The sequence below is a fragment of the Azolla caroliniana genome, unplaced genomic scaffold, assembly GCF_043228905.1.
Source record: "Azolla caroliniana isolate FFs.n. ecotype wild unplaced genomic scaffold, voAzoCaro1.0.p SCAF_5, whole genome shotgun sequence".
NCBI lineage: Eukaryota > Viridiplantae > Streptophyta > Polypodiopsida > Salviniales > Salviniaceae > Azolla > Azolla caroliniana.
Genome location: NW_028230440.1, coordinates 22,971,242 through 22,989,543, shown reverse-complemented (window position 1 = coordinate 22,989,543; position 18,302 = coordinate 22,971,242). Strand labels below are relative to the sequence as shown.

General features: G+C 39.7%; 2 protein-coding genes across 2 annotated transcripts; both read right to left on the bottom strand.

Moving 5' to 3' along the window:
- Positions 1 to 1,239: 1,239 nt before the first annotated feature.
- LOC147864505 (putative L-type lectin-domain containing receptor kinase S.5) lies at positions 1,240 to 3,451 on the bottom strand. The gene has a single exon (XM_087319762.1). The coding sequence runs from the start codon at positions 3,449 to 3,451 to the stop codon at positions 1,289 to 1,291; it is 2,163 nt and encodes a 720-aa protein (XP_087175888.1). The 3' UTR covers positions 1,240 to 1,288.
- Positions 3,452 to 12,336: 8,885 nt separating this feature from the next.
- LOC147864504 (acyl-CoA-binding domain protein) lies at positions 12,337 to 15,984 on the bottom strand. Its single transcript, XM_087320537.1, has 6 exons — positions 15,800 to 15,984; positions 14,565 to 14,646; positions 13,453 to 13,524; positions 12,874 to 12,955; positions 12,706 to 12,755; positions 12,337 to 12,635 (listed from the first exon to the last, which is right to left on the bottom strand). The coding sequence occupies exons 1-5, from the start codon at positions 15,940 to 15,942 to the stop codon at positions 12,733 to 12,735; spliced, it is 402 nt and encodes a 133-aa protein (XP_087176663.1). The 5' UTR covers positions 15,943 to 15,984; the 3' UTR covers positions 12,337 to 12,635; positions 12,706 to 12,732.
- Positions 15,985 to 18,302: the final 2,318 nt, after the last annotated feature.

The window sequence follows — 18,302 nt, the reverse complement described above, 5'->3', positions numbered from 1 at the left end:
CCCATTTACTAAATTGATAAGTGTAACTTCCTCTCTCTTCCTCTTGCACACATATCACATAGTCTTCCGTAACTTAATCACACACGTGATTAAAAATTCACATAATTAGATACTAATTAACCCTTAGTTAATCTTCTAATTATTAACCCATAGATATATAGATAGATATATATATATATATATATTGTGTGTGTGTGTGTGTGTGTGTGAATGCAGATACAGATATAGATGTTGAACTATAAGGAAAATAAAAGGAGAACAACACACAAGGACATATAATGAGTAACTAAGTGAGAGCATACAAAGAGAGTGTGCATTTCACAAAGATAAAGAGAAAACAAAGAAGAAAAACAACAAACAAAGAGTGAGAGCAAGAGCAAGAGCAAGAGCAAGAGCAAGAGTGTTTTGTCGAAGTGAAGATAGAGATTTGTGAGGGGTTGTTTGTGTCGTAAGAGAACACATGATTGTACAACACCTCTCGTCTCCATTTGTATCAGGTTCCTTCGTTTTGTGTTTTTATGTTTCCATTTTCTATTGCTTCTATCCACCCAATTGGGTGAAGATTGAAACCAAGGTTGCTATCAGCCTTCAGGTATATACATTCCTCTAGTCAAAACCTAGAGAAGTTGTATTCCGTTGTACTCAGAAAGATAGAGAAGTTGTATTCAGTTTTCCCCAATTTGGGTTTTCCACATTAAAACTTGGTGTACTTTGATTTTTGTTTCTGTTGCGTCTGTCTTATACCGTGTTTGAAGTCTAAAGCTCATCCCCATTCATATCCATATTCCTAACCTTCATATCCATATTCCTAAGAGAAGGAAGGATGGATCTAGTACTTATATGCATGTTTAGATGACATTTTTCATTGTCAACAGGTACAATAATTGTGTGTGGCCCTCCTCAATCCTATTAGGGAGGCCACAACACCGAGAGAAGGGAAACCGTCAAGCCGTTCTAAATATCAATTTGAGAGAAGATTTATTCTATGCCTATCAAGTACTAATTGACTATTACGAACCACACTAATTTGGTTTCATATTGGTGCATGTCAAGATCGCGAAAAGAATACATTTTCTTAATCTTCAAGGACAACCAAATTGAATGGGCCTTTGGACGATTCAATCTGTATAATTTGTAACGGCTTGGTATTTTACATAGCTTTCCATTGCAATATCCATCCTTTTAGGATACATAATTTATACAACTAAAACATCCGGCAGGCATCAAACGGACAACACTCTTATTTTGTTCTCGAGTGCTTTGACTCTATGACCTTATGTGAGTGAGCCTATGGTGTACCTATGCTTCTTGAATAACTTGTATCTGATGAGAAAGGATGTGATGAGAATTTGGATTGAGAAATGGTGATAACACTTTGTTGGGACCAATCCAGAGTGGCTGGGTATACAGGTATAGCCGTCGGTAGATTCAGCAAGATCTTGTCTTTGAGTACTTGGATGACTTGTCTCATGGTCGGGCGGACATCGGGATTCGGATGGCAGCAAGTGAGAGCAAGATGAAGCACACATATCCATTCCTCCTTCCGGACAATCCTCGGATCGAGCGCATCTTCGAGCTTATCACTCTTGTGGAGCAGCCACAGCCAGTCAATGATTCTACCTTCTTGTGGTGGTAGGAAAGGGTCAATGGGCCGACGGCCGCAGGCGACCACTAGGGCAAGCACCCCGAAGCTATACACGTCCGCCTTGTCCGTGCCCCTGCCTGTGTATACGAGCTCCGGGGCCACATACCCGGGGGTGCCCACGGCAGTGAGAGTCACCTCTTGGTTGTGAGAGATGAGCCGGGCGAGCCCGAAATCGCACAACACCGGCTCGAGTTCGTCCGTCAACAACACATTCTCGGCTTTCACATCCCTGTGCAGGATGCAACTCCCCAACCCTGTATGCAAATACTCTAATCCGGCCGCAATCCCTGCCAGTATCTTCAATCTTACGTCGCCTTCGAGCACTACTAATCCTTCCTTCCTCCCGTAAATGTATTGATCCAAGCTTCCCTTGCTCATGTACCTGTAGAGTAGCAATGCTTCCCCTTTCTCGTAGCACCATCCTTCCAACGCCAGCAAATTGCGGTGGCGGAGCGTGCTGATGATCTCGATCTCGGACACGAACTCTTGCTCCTTCTTCACTCCATCTTTGAGCTTCTTGAGGGCGAACAAGGAGCCATCCGGAAGCTTCGCAAGGTAGACACTGCTGTATCCACCCTCACCAATCTTATTGGCCTCCGAGAATCCGGCCGCAGCCCTCTTCAAATCTCGGTGGCGGTACCGCTGGGGCAAGGCTCTGCTGCCAGAGAGGGTTAACCATTTGGTTGAGGAGAACTGCGGCTGGTGTGACGAGAGCTTCGAGTGCCGGCTGTGGTGAATCCAGTACCCGGTGAATCCAGCAGTCAGAATGAGAAGCAAAACTATGGCAGAGGGTAAGCCAATGACAAGTCCCAAAGAGGGAGCAGCAGAATGAGGGTCTGTCATGTGGAAATTCCAAGCATATATGGCACATCCCTCCAGATTGCCGAGGCCGAAGCGGTTCGTGGAGGAGAATCCGGCGTACACAGGTTGATCGAACAGTGTGGAGATGTCGTAGGTGTATTGAAGGATGGGATGGAGGGGGCGGGCAGGCGGGGGATCATCTAAGGACATGTTGGTCATCCATACTTGGATGAGGCGGGTAGCCGATTCGTACTCGATCCACGCCGTGAATGTGTAGTTGTGGTAGAGGTAGAGAGGGGAGGAGGTGTCATTGGTGTCGGTGACATTGGAAGAGATGATGGAGTTGATGTCGATGCCGACATGGCTTTGGCTGGGATCTTTGTAGAGGAGGCTTTGGGAGGTATCGAATTCGACCGCGAAGAAAGGGAATGGAGGGGGCAGAAGGGTCTGATTGGTGATGGTGGTGTCTTGGTAAGTGACAAGGCCCATGGCACCCGACTGGCTGTCGTTGGGGGCAATGGAGGAGGTGGAGATGAAGAAGGCCATGCCGCTGCCCGATTTCGAGGCATTCATGATTAGTTGGAAGGTGAAAGAAGTGGTGAAAGACGCGGTGGACGATAGGATGAAAGGGTTCCTGTAGACCATGCGGCCGAGGTTCCCGATGCTACCATCGACACGCGGGTCGGCGGTGGTGGGATCTGGGGTGAGCCAGAATGCTGAGCCAGAGAAGGAGACTGCTTGACCTTGGTACCAGCTTGCCTCCTGGACAACAGAAATGTCTGCTATGTTGCTGCTGCTAAAGGCAGAGTGCTGGAATGACAACTTCTCTGCCTCTGCCTTCAGCAGCAGTAGTGGCAGGAGGATGAGAAACAGGACAACATGACTCTGCTTCATCATCATCACCTCCTCCTTCTTCTTCTTCTTCTTCTTTTTCTTCTTTTTCTTCTTCTTCAGTGATCTGTAACTGGTAGGTGGATCTGTAACTGGTAGGTGACTGTGAGACATTTTTCCATTATATAGGACATGTATGTTTGTACATGTGGTACATACATATGTGTGTATGTATGTATGTATGTATGTATGAGTCATATGTATGTATGTATGTTTGTATGTGTCAATGTGTGTATATGTGTATATGTGTATATGTAAGTATGTATGTATGCAAGTATGTATGTATGTATGTATGTATGTATGGATGTATGTATGTATGTATGTATGTATGTATGTATGTATGTATGTATGTATGTATGTATGTATGTATGTATGTGTGTGTGTGTGTGTGTGTGTGTATGTGTAAACATATATGTATGCATGCATTCCATTGGAGGAGCCTATTCTTTAAATTTTTAAAGTTTATAATACCATTCATAAAACATGTGCGGATTTTGTCTCCATTCAATCCATTGGCATTGACCATTCTTTGCTCATTTTCTCATTCTTTTGTTCCTCCTCTTGGACTATTGGCTGCGTCAACTCAAACCAATTCAAAAGTTTCTCAAATCTCACTTTGTTTCAACTTTCCTCCACTCTCGAGCCTAAAGTTGATGGATTATTATTAAAGTTTTTCGGCAATAATTCCCGGAGCTTTTAGAAAATGAAACGTGATTCTTGAACAATCCAACACCCTTCCTTGTGATTCTTGAACAATCATTGTTGGCCTTATCTAGCCTTCTCCATAATTTGTTGCACTATCAAGCGAACAAGTGGGGAGAGTGTAAACAGAAACATTAATCAAAGAATTATCTCAATGATGAAGTTTGTTGGTGCACCTATGAGTATGTGTCCTCAAGTTTACATGTGGAATGTACAAAACCATGATTGTATTTGCATTCTATGTGGCCATGTATGTGTGGAGTTTATGTGTTTGAGTATCAGTATGTGCGCTTGTATGTGTACGTGGGAAATAATAAATAAATAATAATCAAGCAAAATAATTATAATCGTATTCATAGGAAAGGCAGTTTTTACCCCACGGTGATCTCCTTTAAATCCAACATCACCTATTGTATGAACATGGCATTTCTCCAATAACAAAAGGATTCTCCTTCACTTGGCTCTCTCCTCTCGCTTCTCATTTTTTAGGTGAAAACACACAATTATATAAATGTGTGTGAAAAACACTACACACAATGTATCACCCACTAACTACACGGGTAGTGGAACGTATTGATTTGCCAAAAGGCAACACGAACAGTTTACTGAGAAAAGAATTTCTACTTACTCCAATAAAAAGTTCGACATATTAATACCCGAACTTTCGGAGATATACAATGACTCCGTCCATGTCTACCATCAAATACAAAAGCATTGTGCATATCCCAATTACACACAATCCCCAATACCTCAGAAACAGGAAAACAATCATAATCTCTGATTTTGTGTTGACCTGTGTGAATCAGGTTGTAGCTAGTCCCAAGAAAGTAACCACTGGAGACATCTTGCTACCGCCTTCCGTCAAGATTATTGATGATTCACAATACATAGTTACTATCGTCCAACCAAACACCCATTGTCTTGGTGTCAAATAACACTATGACAAATTTGATAAATGTACATAACTTAAACTTGGTTAAAGCATGAGCTTCTAGCAATGGCATGACAAACCCTATCTATGCAACCTCATCATGAAGTAAAGGGGGAGGGAGGGAGCCAACAAAGACTTTTTATGTCATATGTAACTTCAATCTAAATAATAAAGAAATGGTTTAAGCAACCCCATCATGAAGTAAAAGGGGTGGGGAGAACCAACAAAGTCTTTTTATGTCATATGTAACTTCAATCTAAGTAATAAAGGAATGGTTTAAGCAATCTCTTCATGAAGTAAAAGGGGAAGGGGGAGCCGAACAAATACTTTTTATGTCATATGTAACTTCAATCTAAATAATAAAGAAATGGTTTGACATATAAATGGCTAATTTCCCATTTCACAACTTGTCCTTATGATTAACTTACAAATACGTTCCTTGAGTTCTAATCTCTAACCTAACTACACTCTTGACATTATTTTCTAATGTCTCTTTTGAATATCAAATTCAACTTGTCAAAATATTGATTCTAACCTGATCATGATAGTTCCATACCTATGTCTTCATAAATTATCTTTTGGTTCCTTCGAATCTCGAAGCCCTCCATGCCACTTGCAAATATAAGTTTGATGGTTGCTCGCAAAGATTCTAACCTGATCATCATAGTTCAATACCTATGGTTTCCTAAATTATCATTTGGTTCTCTCCAATCTCGAAGGCCTCCATGCCACTTGCAAATATAGGTTTGATGGTTGCTCCCAAAGAGCATGATACACTCACCTCAACACTATTGGATGATAGATTGAGGAAATTGCTCCCCAATAGCCATTTCAAATCCCTCAACTATTTCAAATGTGGATGGTGTCACAAAATGTCAAGATTTGAGCTTGTGACCTTTAAAAAAGAGTCTTACACTCTCACCAACACACCACCTTATAAATATGGCACTATATATATAATAGATGATCACCAAATGGCATGCATGCACGCCAAGTGGCACACAACATGTATGGCAAGTGGTGATCATGTGTGACCCCATGTACAAGAAGGTTGCATATAGACATTGCTTAGATTCTGTACCCGAGAAACCTAAGTTTCAAGTTGGTGACCATGTATGATTATTATGATGTAATGTGAAAAGGTACTAAACCAAGTGATAAGTTGGATTTCCAACGTCTAGCTCCATTTGTAATGTCTGATCAAATCAACGATATTGCATTTTGTTTGGACCCGCCTTCACACATGTGTCTTCATCTAGTATTTCATGTTTCATTGTTAGAGCCATAGACATCAAGTTCAATCCCAAATCGGGTTGTTCCACCACCACCTTCGGTTCAACTTGTTGAACGACCAAAATATGAGGTAGACGTTGTTTTAGACTCCAAGATCATCCGCAACAAGTTATATAACCTTGTAGATTGGCTTGGAACAGGCCTTACGATCGAACGTGGGAACCTGCAAAGAACGTTGCTAATGTTTTACCATCCAATGAAACAATTGGAAGAGAAGGATGAGGGCCTCTTAGGGCTTTCTGAAATGCTTTGAAAGAAGCTCATATGTCTTCTATTTAGTCCAAGCATCATTACTTGCCGAACTCCTTCCTTTCAGAGATAAGTTGTAAATTTGTTTGAGAAGTACTCCTTTCCTCCTGTCCAACCGAAGGCATCAAACATGTTGACCGGTTGTCTTTTCGACTTCACTTTTAAATTTCTCGAAGTGTGAGAACACTTCACTCTTTTGCCGCATAGGATAAATCCAAGTGTGCCTGGAGAATTCGTCGATGAACGTGACGTAGTATCGGCATCCTCCAAATGTGGCCACTTAGAGCGGTCCCCACACATCAAAGTGGACTACGTCCAAGAGGTGTTTACTTACAATCCTTTCCTTTGGGAATGGATGCCGATGTTGTTTGCCAAATTGGCATGCTTCACACACTCCAATGTTGGAGAGAAGAAAAGAGACAAAAAGAGGGGAGATAAAGAGAAACAAAGGGAAAGAGTATGAGGAATAAAAAGTAATAGAATTATAATCACAAACATAGAAAGAAGACACAAATATAGAATCTATAAAAACTCTATATTCTTCAAAGATTTAATCAAATATGACCATGATAAGGGAACAAGAATACATGTTTATGTGATCGTGATACATAGGTTACGAAATTGAAAACATAACAAAAATATTTAATATTGCTTGTTGTGTATCCATCTTGAAGTCTTGTAGTTCTCCACTTGCCACAAAATGTTCTATACTATCAGTTTTCTACTTAAAATACCCTTTGTGCCCATTGTCATTGCAATGTTGTAATTTGTGATCATAATGCTGACTTTGAATCAAACTCAATCCAGTCTAATGTGTGAACACACCCTTTGAGAATGTATGAGCATTCAAAGGTCAAAGGTCACTGTTAACTGTCCAACGTTAACTATGTGTCATAGAATCATATTCTATGACACATAACTAATGAGGTTCCACATTCCCCATGACATATGAACTTCAATGAGAGAATGTAGAGAGAGGGTGACTTTATATAAAGCTCCTCTCTCCCTCTTTTGTACTTGGTTGTTTTCTATTGTATTTTTTACTCCTTGTTAATATACATTTGAGACTTTTTATTTTCCTATCTATCTTGTGTCTCTTCTCTCCTCTTTCACACACACATAACACACAATAACGTGGTTTAGCATATCCACTAAGCCCACCCAACTCATAGTGATTGTGTGTTCGATACGCCGACGAAAAATTTGGTTATCCGCTATCGTAGTGTCACTACATAGCTCGTGTTTAAAGGAGGAGTAAATCCTCATCGACATAATGAATACTCAATGGGTAGATCTCTCCCTAGCGAGAAGTTGGACTGAAACAACTTTGCATCTTGGGAGTACAAGATGCGCCAATACCCTATTGGCCAAGGTTATTGGAGCTACATCAAAGGAGCTCAAGAAAACAAACCCAACCCAAAGGACACCGACTTCTCAACATAGGAGCAAGCGACTAGTCGAGTAATTTATTGCTTGGCGACGTGTATCTGTGACCACATGCTCGACTACATTCAAGAAGCCAAGATGCCAAAGGAAGCTGGGAGAATCTAGGGAATATTTTTGCGGCCAACACAACCTCAAGAAAGCTTCAACTCCACCAAGAGTTGAACAACATCCAACAAAGGGACATGTCCATCACAAACTACACCTTGAAGATCAAGGAGCTTTGTGATTCACTCGGCTCAATAAGCGTCAATGTGGATGATGATGACATGGTGCAAATATGCCTAAGCAGCCTTGCACCATGGTTCGGCGTGATGAGAACCGATGTCCTACCAAGAGAGAATCCTCCCTCTTTCTTCGATCTTCAATCAATGTTGTTGGTTGAAGAAAACCATGTTTGAACAAGGAGCAACGCCTCGGAAGGCCACATGCTCTACACACTCGGATGGAGGATGTGACCGTGCAAGAAGAGGCCGATTTGGCTAAGGAAGAGGCGGACGAGCTTCGACCTATGAAAACAACTCCCATTACCAACAAGACGGTGGAAACTCAACAGGAAAGTTTGAAAGAAGGAGGAGCTTCCACGTTGGTCTAAGTTGACAAAACAACCCCTTCAAATGTGGATATTATGGCAAATCGACCACCATGAAGAGGAGTGTCGAAAGAAGAAGAGTGAGTCGGCTTCTACAAGTCGGCAACTCACCAATTATGCCACCACAATGCATCAAACCATATGACAATCACATCAAGAATGGTTCCGAGACCTACGAGAGCCGGATCGACCCAACTATGTCGAGACCGGAGATGACACTCCACATTCGATTCAACGTGTTGGCAATGTCCCATTCAGGAAAGAAGGCAAACAAACTTGCATGAAAAACATCTTGCATGTACCAACCATAACAAAGAATTTGGTCTCGGTCAACCAAATTGTTGAGTAAGGCATGCAAGTCCAATTCAACGAAGGTGGTTGCTTCATTGAGAAGGAAGGTTGACTCATAGCTCATGGTCGAAGGGAGGGCCAAATGTTTATTATATAAGTTCGAGATGACTGAGTGTAAATTTGTGGCAACCCCTCTTGATTGAAACCTCATACTGGATGCCAACTCTGGCACCACAGAGCATGAGTCGACACACTATTGACAACACGTTGTTAGACTTCTTATCTACCTCACGATCACACGTCCCAACCTCAGCTATTCGGTCGGCTTCCTTAGTCAATTCATGCAAAATCCACAATATATTCATTTAGATTATGCTAAGTGAGTGTTACGATACGTGAGTGGAACGATGGACTACATAGTTCTCTATAAGTCAGCCACAACAAATCGAATTGAAGGATATATGGATGCCGATTGGGTAGGCTACAAAGCCAACTAACGATCGACCTCAGGATTCGTCTCCTCTCTCGGAAGTGGAGCCATCTCTTGGAGTAGCAAGAAGCAGCCAAGCGTCGCACTTTTGAGCACAGAGGCCGAATACAGGGGCACGACGGTGGATGCATGTGAAGCCATATGGCTCAAGAGGATACTTAAGGATCTAGACGTTTCCATCAATGATTCAATCTTGTTGTATTGCGACAGCCTCAACAGTATCCATCTTGCTCGAAACCCCATCTTCTATGCTCGGATAAAGCATTTTGAAGTGCACTATCACTTCATCTGAGAACGTACCCTTGCAGGGGATGTTGACCTTTAGCACATCAACATGAATCTTTAGACAACCGACATCTTCATGAAGGCTTTAAGGACCAACAAGCTTCGGCAATTTTCAACCGAGCTTGGTTTTTCGACCTATACCTTGCCGAGCTTGAGTGATAGTTGACCTAACAACTGACTCTCCAACATTAACTATGTGTAATAGAATCATATTTTATGACACATAATTAATGAGGTTCCACATTCCCCATGACACATGAGCTTCAGTGAGAGAATGTAGAGAGAGGGTGACGTTATATAAAGTACCTCTCCCTCTTTTGTACTTGGTTGTTTTCTATTGTATTTTTTACTCCTTATTAATATAAATTTGAGTCTTTTTATTTTCCTATCTATCTTATATCTCTCCTCTCCTCTTTCACACACACATCTCTAATCTATGCACTCTAGTTAATTATTTACACATAATTTGAACCATGCATACCATACGTGCATTGACATTCGAGTATGTTTCTATCATTCAAGTATGGTAAACACCCTCGAAGTATGGTAAATACCATACTCTTGTATCTATTGTTTCTATAGGGTAAAACTTTTTCAAGGCAAAAAGGTGAGAATTTTTTTTTAAATGTCAAAAAAAGAAAAATACGCATTTGTTTGCAAACGTATGTTTGAGCATAAGAATGTGAATATTACATTCTATGATTGTAATCTTTGTTGATGACAAAATTTGTTTTTACCAAGCCACCCTAATGTTGTGTATTCCAAGAACCATGTTTATGTGGCATATACTATAAAACTGCCATATGAATGTGATTTAACATATTATGTAAGTACACTAGTTCTGGCGTATGAATACAATAAAACAACATATCATTATTTCTCCCCATATTTCAATGATATGTCCATTAAATTTATAATCAAGGATCAAAACCTTAATTGTTGCTTATCATTGATGTTTTCAACAATGAAACTTGTATAATTATATCGGATGCTGACCAACCTTTGTTCATTTGATTGTAACTAACAAATTAAGATTGATATAACTTGTGTGCCTACATAGTTAAGTATACAAATCCCAATAAACCTTACAGTGGTGGTTCAAGTAATTCATGAAAAAAGCCATACTTTCTTGCCAATTATTGAAATGGTTTGCATGACTTGACAATTTTTGCCTAAAAGTTATGTCAATTATTATCATCTTGGCTCCATGCAATTATTATTAAAATCAAGAATTAAAGTTTGCAATTGCTTTTTCACAACTTGTGTGAGGTTTCCTATTACATTTGAATTTGTCAAAATTCTTTATTATGTAATGAAGTGTGCAAAGTGTACATGATCACATTTAAACTTTAGGATCGCGTTCTACCAAGGTCATTGAGTTATCAATCTAGTACACATACATATTTCAATCTATTCTTTAATTTTTTGTTTTTAATGTGATTTTTTATTATATGCTATCAAATATTGTATTTCACACATGTGACAATGGCCCAATAATTCTCTCCATCAAAAGCTTCCACAAATCATTCTCTCCATCATCTCTAATGAATTGTATAAAACTAGAAGATCACTAAAGCAAGGTGGTAGGGAAGGGTTTAGGGTTAAGAATAGGGAATGCAACTTAAATCTTTTAAGGAACTTCAACAAGCAATGAGGTCAAACTTTATGCAATTAACTCTTATGTTGAGCTAATGATTATCAAAGCATATTAAAGAAAGAAAATTTCTCCAATATGGTTCTTCAAAATCCTATGATTTCCCCGCGTTGAGGAAGGTTGTATGCATCTTGTAATGAAGATGGTCAAAATTGTTAGGTCAAGATTAGTAGAAAAAAGCACACTTGTGGTGCTCACTGCTTTGGGAAACAGAGAAGCAAGCTCAAAATGGTTGGGTGAAAAATGCTTGGGATGTTTAAAGATTACAATTTACACACCAACGATGTTTTAAGTCCAAGCATCGAGAATTGTTTCTAGCAATTGAGTTTTGAAAGATAAATCCTTGAGAATTTCCCACATGTCATAGGTCTTTGTATGTTTGTCACAATTGCTAAGATTAACGATTTCCCATCCTACCCTTAACCCATCAAAATTTAGCTTTAGAGTTTGCCCTTCTAATTATAACCAAACCAAGGAAAAACACCTAAACATCCAAAAAACAATATGCAAAGAGATAAAGTACAAAGAAGTACATTATGCAAGATGTAGAAAGAGATGCAATGCGTTTATTATAGAGAACTAACTAAGCATTGTATGGCTTGTTTTATAAAGATTGATTTTATATTACACCCCAACTATCATGTCTTCAATTGCTTCTGACCTTAAGAGCATGGCTTTATGAATATTATGGAAGGTGTAGTGGGAAGGGACACACTCCTAAAGGGCACCAACTAAGCATTGTAAGGCTTGGTTTATAAAGATTGATCTAATATTTTATGTTTCGACTATGATGTCGTCAATTGTTTTTTTTACCTTAAGTGCAAGGATTTCAACATATAAATCTTACATGTAATATAAATGATAATCGTTCATGTGTGCTCATGGTATTACAACACAAAAAAAATTAAATACACTACTTGCTAAATAGTTCAACCATTCAATAAGTTCAAAACAAAAATAACTACAAAAAGTTCTCATATTTCTTCTCCTGTGTAACTTGGAAGTTTTTCTTTTTTAATTTTTCTTGTAGCCAAACCAAACTTCTGGAAATTTACCATCTTCTTATCACTTGAGTCATGAAGTTATGCTTTCGGCCATATCTCTTATGAAAGATTTTAGTTTAATACCAGGAATACTATTCCTTTTTTCAACAGAATTAATAGAAACTTGGAACTTTATTCTTGATTTGAACTCCCAATGTATGATAGATTTAAAACTATACCTCCCCTACGAACTCCTAGTTGCTGAGGATGTCTATGGGGTGTACATAATTTGAAGTCATAATGGTATTAGTGTAACTCTATGAAACGTTTGATTATCAAGATTTTCCCACCTTTCAACCCAATTAATTATCAAATATTTTGGCCACTGCAAAGGAAAACCACAGAATTGGCATTCAAGTAGAATATATACATTGAAGTATCACCATGAAACTTACATGGGCCTCTAAAGAAGATCATTGATATTATAAGTCATGTTGTCTCTTTCCTGAAAATAAATGGGTTTGAGTTCATTTAAAGGGAGTTGCAGAGCTTCTTATATGATGTAAGATGAAGCTTACATTTTGCATCTTATATGATCTACGAAAAGACTTGCATTTTGTTACCTGATAGCATCTCACACTTGCGTTTCTCCTTCAAAAGTTCTTGCTTCAATTGGGAAACAGTTACATCAAGTTCCGCTTTACTCTACAAAAGACAAACTTTTAACTCAATAATCATGTGGGATGAATCTGAACCGATGGCCACTTAACACAGCTCAACCCTCTCCACAGGTCCACTCTCACTTTACTCATTGAGTGCTCTTCTTCAGCATAAAGTGTTTATGTTTCTATAAAACACATGTTTATGTTTCCTTTGATCTCTTGGCGCATGGGTTTCTTGCTTCCCACTATTGTTACTCACATCTTAAAAATATCTGGTAACTTCTCAAAGAAATGCTATTTTCATCAATTCAAAAGATAATGAAGATAATGGATGAGTAAATAATCAAACAGTTAAACTAATATTTCCTTACAAGCCTAGCTCAAGCTTCCAATTATTGGGAGTTGAACATACTTGCTACATATATGCACAATATTGGAACCACTTATTTCAAATAATGATGAACACATTTAGAATGAAAATCTCAAAACAAAAAATCACAAGCTCCTTTAATGAATACAGATATTACTGGCTAATTATACCTTTCGTAGTGATTCAATGTTCAGTTGGAGTGCTGCAATGGTTTTGGACTTCTCTTCCAGTGCTTCTTTGGCCTGATAGGAAGAATTTTTGAACATTTTTAGTGTTAAGGTATGCTCATTTATTAGATTAAAAAATGAGGAATTTAAAAAAACGGATGCCTAGAATCCACCGATAAGCATATTATGATAAACCAAACATGTCAAAAAACTCTTCTCTTATCACAGAAAACATGTTCTTACAGCAAGCTTTGTAAGGTATTTTTTATTGTTGGGAACATAACTAATCACTTTCTCTAAAATCAACCTACTTGGAACTTCTTGTTAGATTAAATAAAGATTAGGGGAACCTGAAAAGGCTAGTCCTGGCTTAAATATTTTATTGTATAAAAGCTACGAGCATGTATATGGACTAATTTTAAAGGAGAGCAAGTGAAGTGAGTTTCATTATCATACAGGGATATGACACTTAATATTGAACGACATTGTATAAAGGGAAAGCCTTTGGATTGAAGGCGTTTGTAAAACCTTTGATTCAAATTAAAGAAAAATGGTGTTTTCAAATTATTTAGTTTTTCTCTTTATTCATATATCATTTGCTTTGCTTTCAAAGTCTTTGACTTCCTGGTCACTTAATTCACATTTCTGCTCAGTTCAATGTTCAAATGGACTCTAGAATGAAGAGGCTCAAAATTTCTTGCACCATCGCTACAACCAACAAATGGTAAAAATATGAACATGTGATTTAGGATAGTTGCGATATACATGTGTTGGTCCAGAAGGTATGACAACATGGCCCTATTTAGTAGAGCAGCAAAATAAAGGCGCACACATTTAAAAGCATTCAAAGAAGGCAAGAGAAGACATGCGTGTTTGAATTATATACCAGATCAGAACATCATAGAAAAAACAGTCTTTTTAAAATCTGAGCCTGAAAGCATCAAAGCAAGAAAGAAATAAAAAATGGCTGATTGGCATGTTTGACACCTAACATGATCGGAGGACGGAAGCATCCGATAAAGGAAAGAAACACATGCATATTTGACATCTAATTCTCACCAGATGATAAAAGCATCAAAGAAAAAATGGAACGCCGAAAGAAAGAAAGAGCATGCCTGTTTGACATCTGAATCATACTTGTTCCTCCAATCCGCAGCTTCGTTGAGAGCATCCTCATACGATCTCTCCAGTTGAGCTCTGAGAAACGGGCCATTCGAGAAGGATACACAGAAAATAGAAAAAGAAATAAAGGGAGCAAAGGAAAGGAAAGGAGGGAATCTAGTTGAGCAAAGAAAAGACGGATCAAGAAACGACGGGAAATGAGGAGATCTTCTTGACCAGAGAAGGAGAGCAAGCAATGACGAGAAACGTGAAAAACTTCATGAAGGAAGGAACGAAGGAAGGAACGAAGGAAAGATCGGGGGAACGAATGAAAGAGAGAGAGAGAGAGAGAGAGAGATTACTACGCGTAAGCAAGAAACGACGGGAACTGAGGAGATCTTCTTGACCAGAGAAGGAGAGCAAGCCATGACAGGAAACGTGGAGAACTTCATGAATCAAGGAAAGACGGAAAGATCGGTGGAACGAATGAGAGAGAGAGAGCGATTACTTACGCGTAAGCAAGAAACGACAGGAAATGAGGAGATCTTCTTGACCAGAGAAGGAGAGCAAGCCATGACAGGAAACGTGGAGAACATCATGAATCAAGGAAAGACGGAAAGATCGGTGGAACGAATGAGAGAGAGAGAGCGATTACTTACGCGTAAGCAAGAAACGACAGGAAATGAGGAGATCTTCTTGACCAGAGAAGGAGAGCAAGCCATGACAGGAAACGTGGAGAACTTCATGAATCAAGGAAAGACGGAAAGATCGGTGGAACGAATGAGAGAGAGAGAGCGATTACTTACGCGTAAGCAAGAAACGACAGGAAATGAGGAGATCTTCTTGACCAGAGAAGGAGAGCAAGCCATGACAGGAAACGTGGAGAACATCATGAATCAAGGAAAGACGGAAAGATCGGTGGAACGAATGAGAGAGAGAGAGCGATTACTTACGCGTAAGCAAGAAACGACAGGAAATGAGGAGATCTTCTTGACCAGAGAAGGAGAGCAAGCCATGACAGGAAACGTGAAGAACTTCATGGAGGAAGGAACGATGGAAAGATCGGTGTAACGAATGAGAGAGAGAGAGAGAGAGATTACTTACGCGTAAGCAAGAAACGACAGGAAATGAGGAGATCTTCATGACCAGAGAAGGAGAGCAAGCCATGACAGGAAACGTGAAGGCCTTCATGAAGGAAGGAACGAAGGAAAGATCGGCGGAACGAACGAATGAGAGAGATTTTACTTACGCGTTGCTCTGAGCGTCTCGCAGGGCGGAGTGGAACGTCCATGTGCGCTGGAACAAGAAGAGGCCGATGGAGAGGATGAGGAAGAAGGCGCAGACAGTGAAGAAGCCAAGGCCGGATCGCCTGCTGGCCATGGCCATGGCCATGGCAGTGCCTGCTGTCTCTGCGTCTGTGTGTGTGTGTGTGTGTGGGTGTGTGTGTGTGTGTCTCTGTGTGTGTGTGTGTGGGTGTGTGTGTGTGTGCAGTTTGGCGGCAAAGGCGTCAGTCACACGAAGGTTTCTGAACGTCACTAAATAAGAAGGAAGAGGCTTCTTTTCTCTCTAAACCCCCTCCTCCACTCACTCTAGAGTCCAAATTAGAATTGGCCGGCCGGCTTCACGACACACGGAGCCGGCCATCGAGATCATGGGCCGCCCGCCCGCCCATCCCGTCCCGTCCCGTCCATCCATCCGCCCGCCCGTCCATCCTTCATAGGACCCTCACGTGAGTTTCTTTTGGAGTCTTTTCCCTTTACCATTCAATTTGCTTCTCCCACTAATTCCCCTGTAACCACTCCGGTCCTCTCAATTTTTTTCGACTTTGATGCTCGTGTAAACCACCCTCGGCATTTCTAATACTATCATTCGTACGAGGGATTTCTCTCCCAATTCTCAGCTCAAGACATGAAGATATGATGAAGCACCATGTGCTCTACTTTTGATGGGCACTCTGCGGACATCATGGAAATCATTCATGGCGACAGTTTGCAACTCGAGCAATGACCGATTTAACTTATACCACAACCAATAGTGCCATCTTATCTGAACATGACCAATGTAACACATTTGCACAGAACTCCATTGGTGATGCCTAGAATGTGCAAATTTTGATTGATTGGCAGCAACACAACTGAAGTCATAGCTCCCCCCAACGCCCAAGCAATTCTAGGAGCTTAAGCAAGTTCGTGGACTCCTAAACTTGCAATTACTAGAAGAAGCAAAGATACCAAAAGTTTGAATGAAAAGCCTTGTAAGACTAAGACCGACAAAGCTCAAAGATTTGATCAATCTAACAACCAAGGAAAATGGTTGGAAGAGGTGAATCACATGGCTTCAAAATTTCCTAGCAAAACTAGCCAATTGGCGAAATTTGTTAATGTGACCTAGGATAATTCAATAGTTGATATGAACATTCTTACTCTAGACAGTGTTATTGAATCAAAAGTAGCTACAAACTGGCTTTTTCACTTCAAATCTTCCTATCGTGTCACTCCATTCCAAACTCAATTCTAATAGCACGCTGCTATGAATTTTAGGACGGTTAAGAGTCGACAACACACAATATTGTGTTGTCATCGGCATTGGAGAGGTAGAACTTAATCTTCATGATGGTTCTACTCTTATTTTACACAAGGTCCGACATGTGCTTGATCGGAGTTTATCTTTGATTGTAGTTAGACAACCAAAAGTTGGTTTTTGAACAAGCTTCTTGATAGGTGTCATCAATCCACAAAAAAGTACCTCCTACTTGCTCGAGAACCCAAGGTACATACATTGTATTCTTAAATTGTAGAGAGAGAGATTAGATAGATCGATAGATAGATAGATAGATTAGATTATCGTATTCGAAGGTCAAATATTGATAGAAAAACATGAACTTGGCCACAACCAAGTCGAATGAAGAATAGGAGCAACAAGCAAAATAGAGAGAAACAAGAAAAATATATATGCACAAGATATATTGTGGAAAACCCCAAATTGGGTAAAAACTACAGGTGCCCACAAACACCAAACAACTCTCTATAAGAGAAATATACAACGAGACGAACACACATGCACCGACCTGAGTTCATTCACTTCGCCGATTGACGGTTACAACAGAGGCACTCTAAGTGTCTCTCTCACTCTCACACGTAGTCATGAAGATTTTCGGTAACGGTGTGAAAATTGCATGGAATGTACAAAATCGAGTGTGGTTCTTCACACACAATATGAAACAATAATAGTGAAGATATTATTTTATATTAGTTTAATATCTTGGTATGAAAAGATGGATGTCTTCAAGAGCTTCCGAATGCATTTTACTACATGTGAAATGGACAACTTAGTGTCAAGTTATGTGAGTGTAAAGTTTGAGAAGAAGAAGAGGAAAACAAAACTATGAGATATCCCACATAAATAGGACACCATCAAGATTCAAGATTATATATGTTAGGAGCACAAAAAGGTTGGGTTGTATAGCTTGGATGAATGGATGTAGCCAAGTTGTTCAAAATGGTTTTGGGGAACCGGACCAGACGGAAAGATCGATCGAGTTGGTCGAATAAGCTGATCGCGACGCACAGTGTCTTGAAGATTTTCAGTGTGAAATGAAAAAGCCAAGTCATTTCTTTAAGTTATATTTTTATCATTATACTTTCACATGTAAATTCTCATACATGATAGCTTGAATGAGTGACATGGTTATCATGCAACACATGTAATGCATGAGCGCCAAATGACAAACATGTATCTTATGCATTTTATGC

Bases quoted from the DNA above. Each gene is read 5' to 3' on its own strand.
- LOC147864505 (XM_087319762.1), bottom strand. From the start codon at position 3,451: ATGTCTCACAGTCACCTACCAGTTACAGATCCACCTACCAGTTACAGA.
- LOC147864504 (XM_087320537.1), bottom strand. From the start codon at position 15,942: ATGGCCATGGCCATGGCCAGCAGGCGATCCGGCCTTGGCTTCTTCACT. The intron at 14,647-15,799 runs GTAAGTAAAATC...CCCGTTTCTCAG, and splicing joins CGAGACGCTCAGAGCAACGC to AGCTCAACTGGAGAGATCGT. The intron at 12,756-12,873 runs GTAACAAAATGC...ATTTATTTTCAG, and splicing joins CAAGTGTGAGATGCTATCAG to GAAAGAGACAACATGACTTA.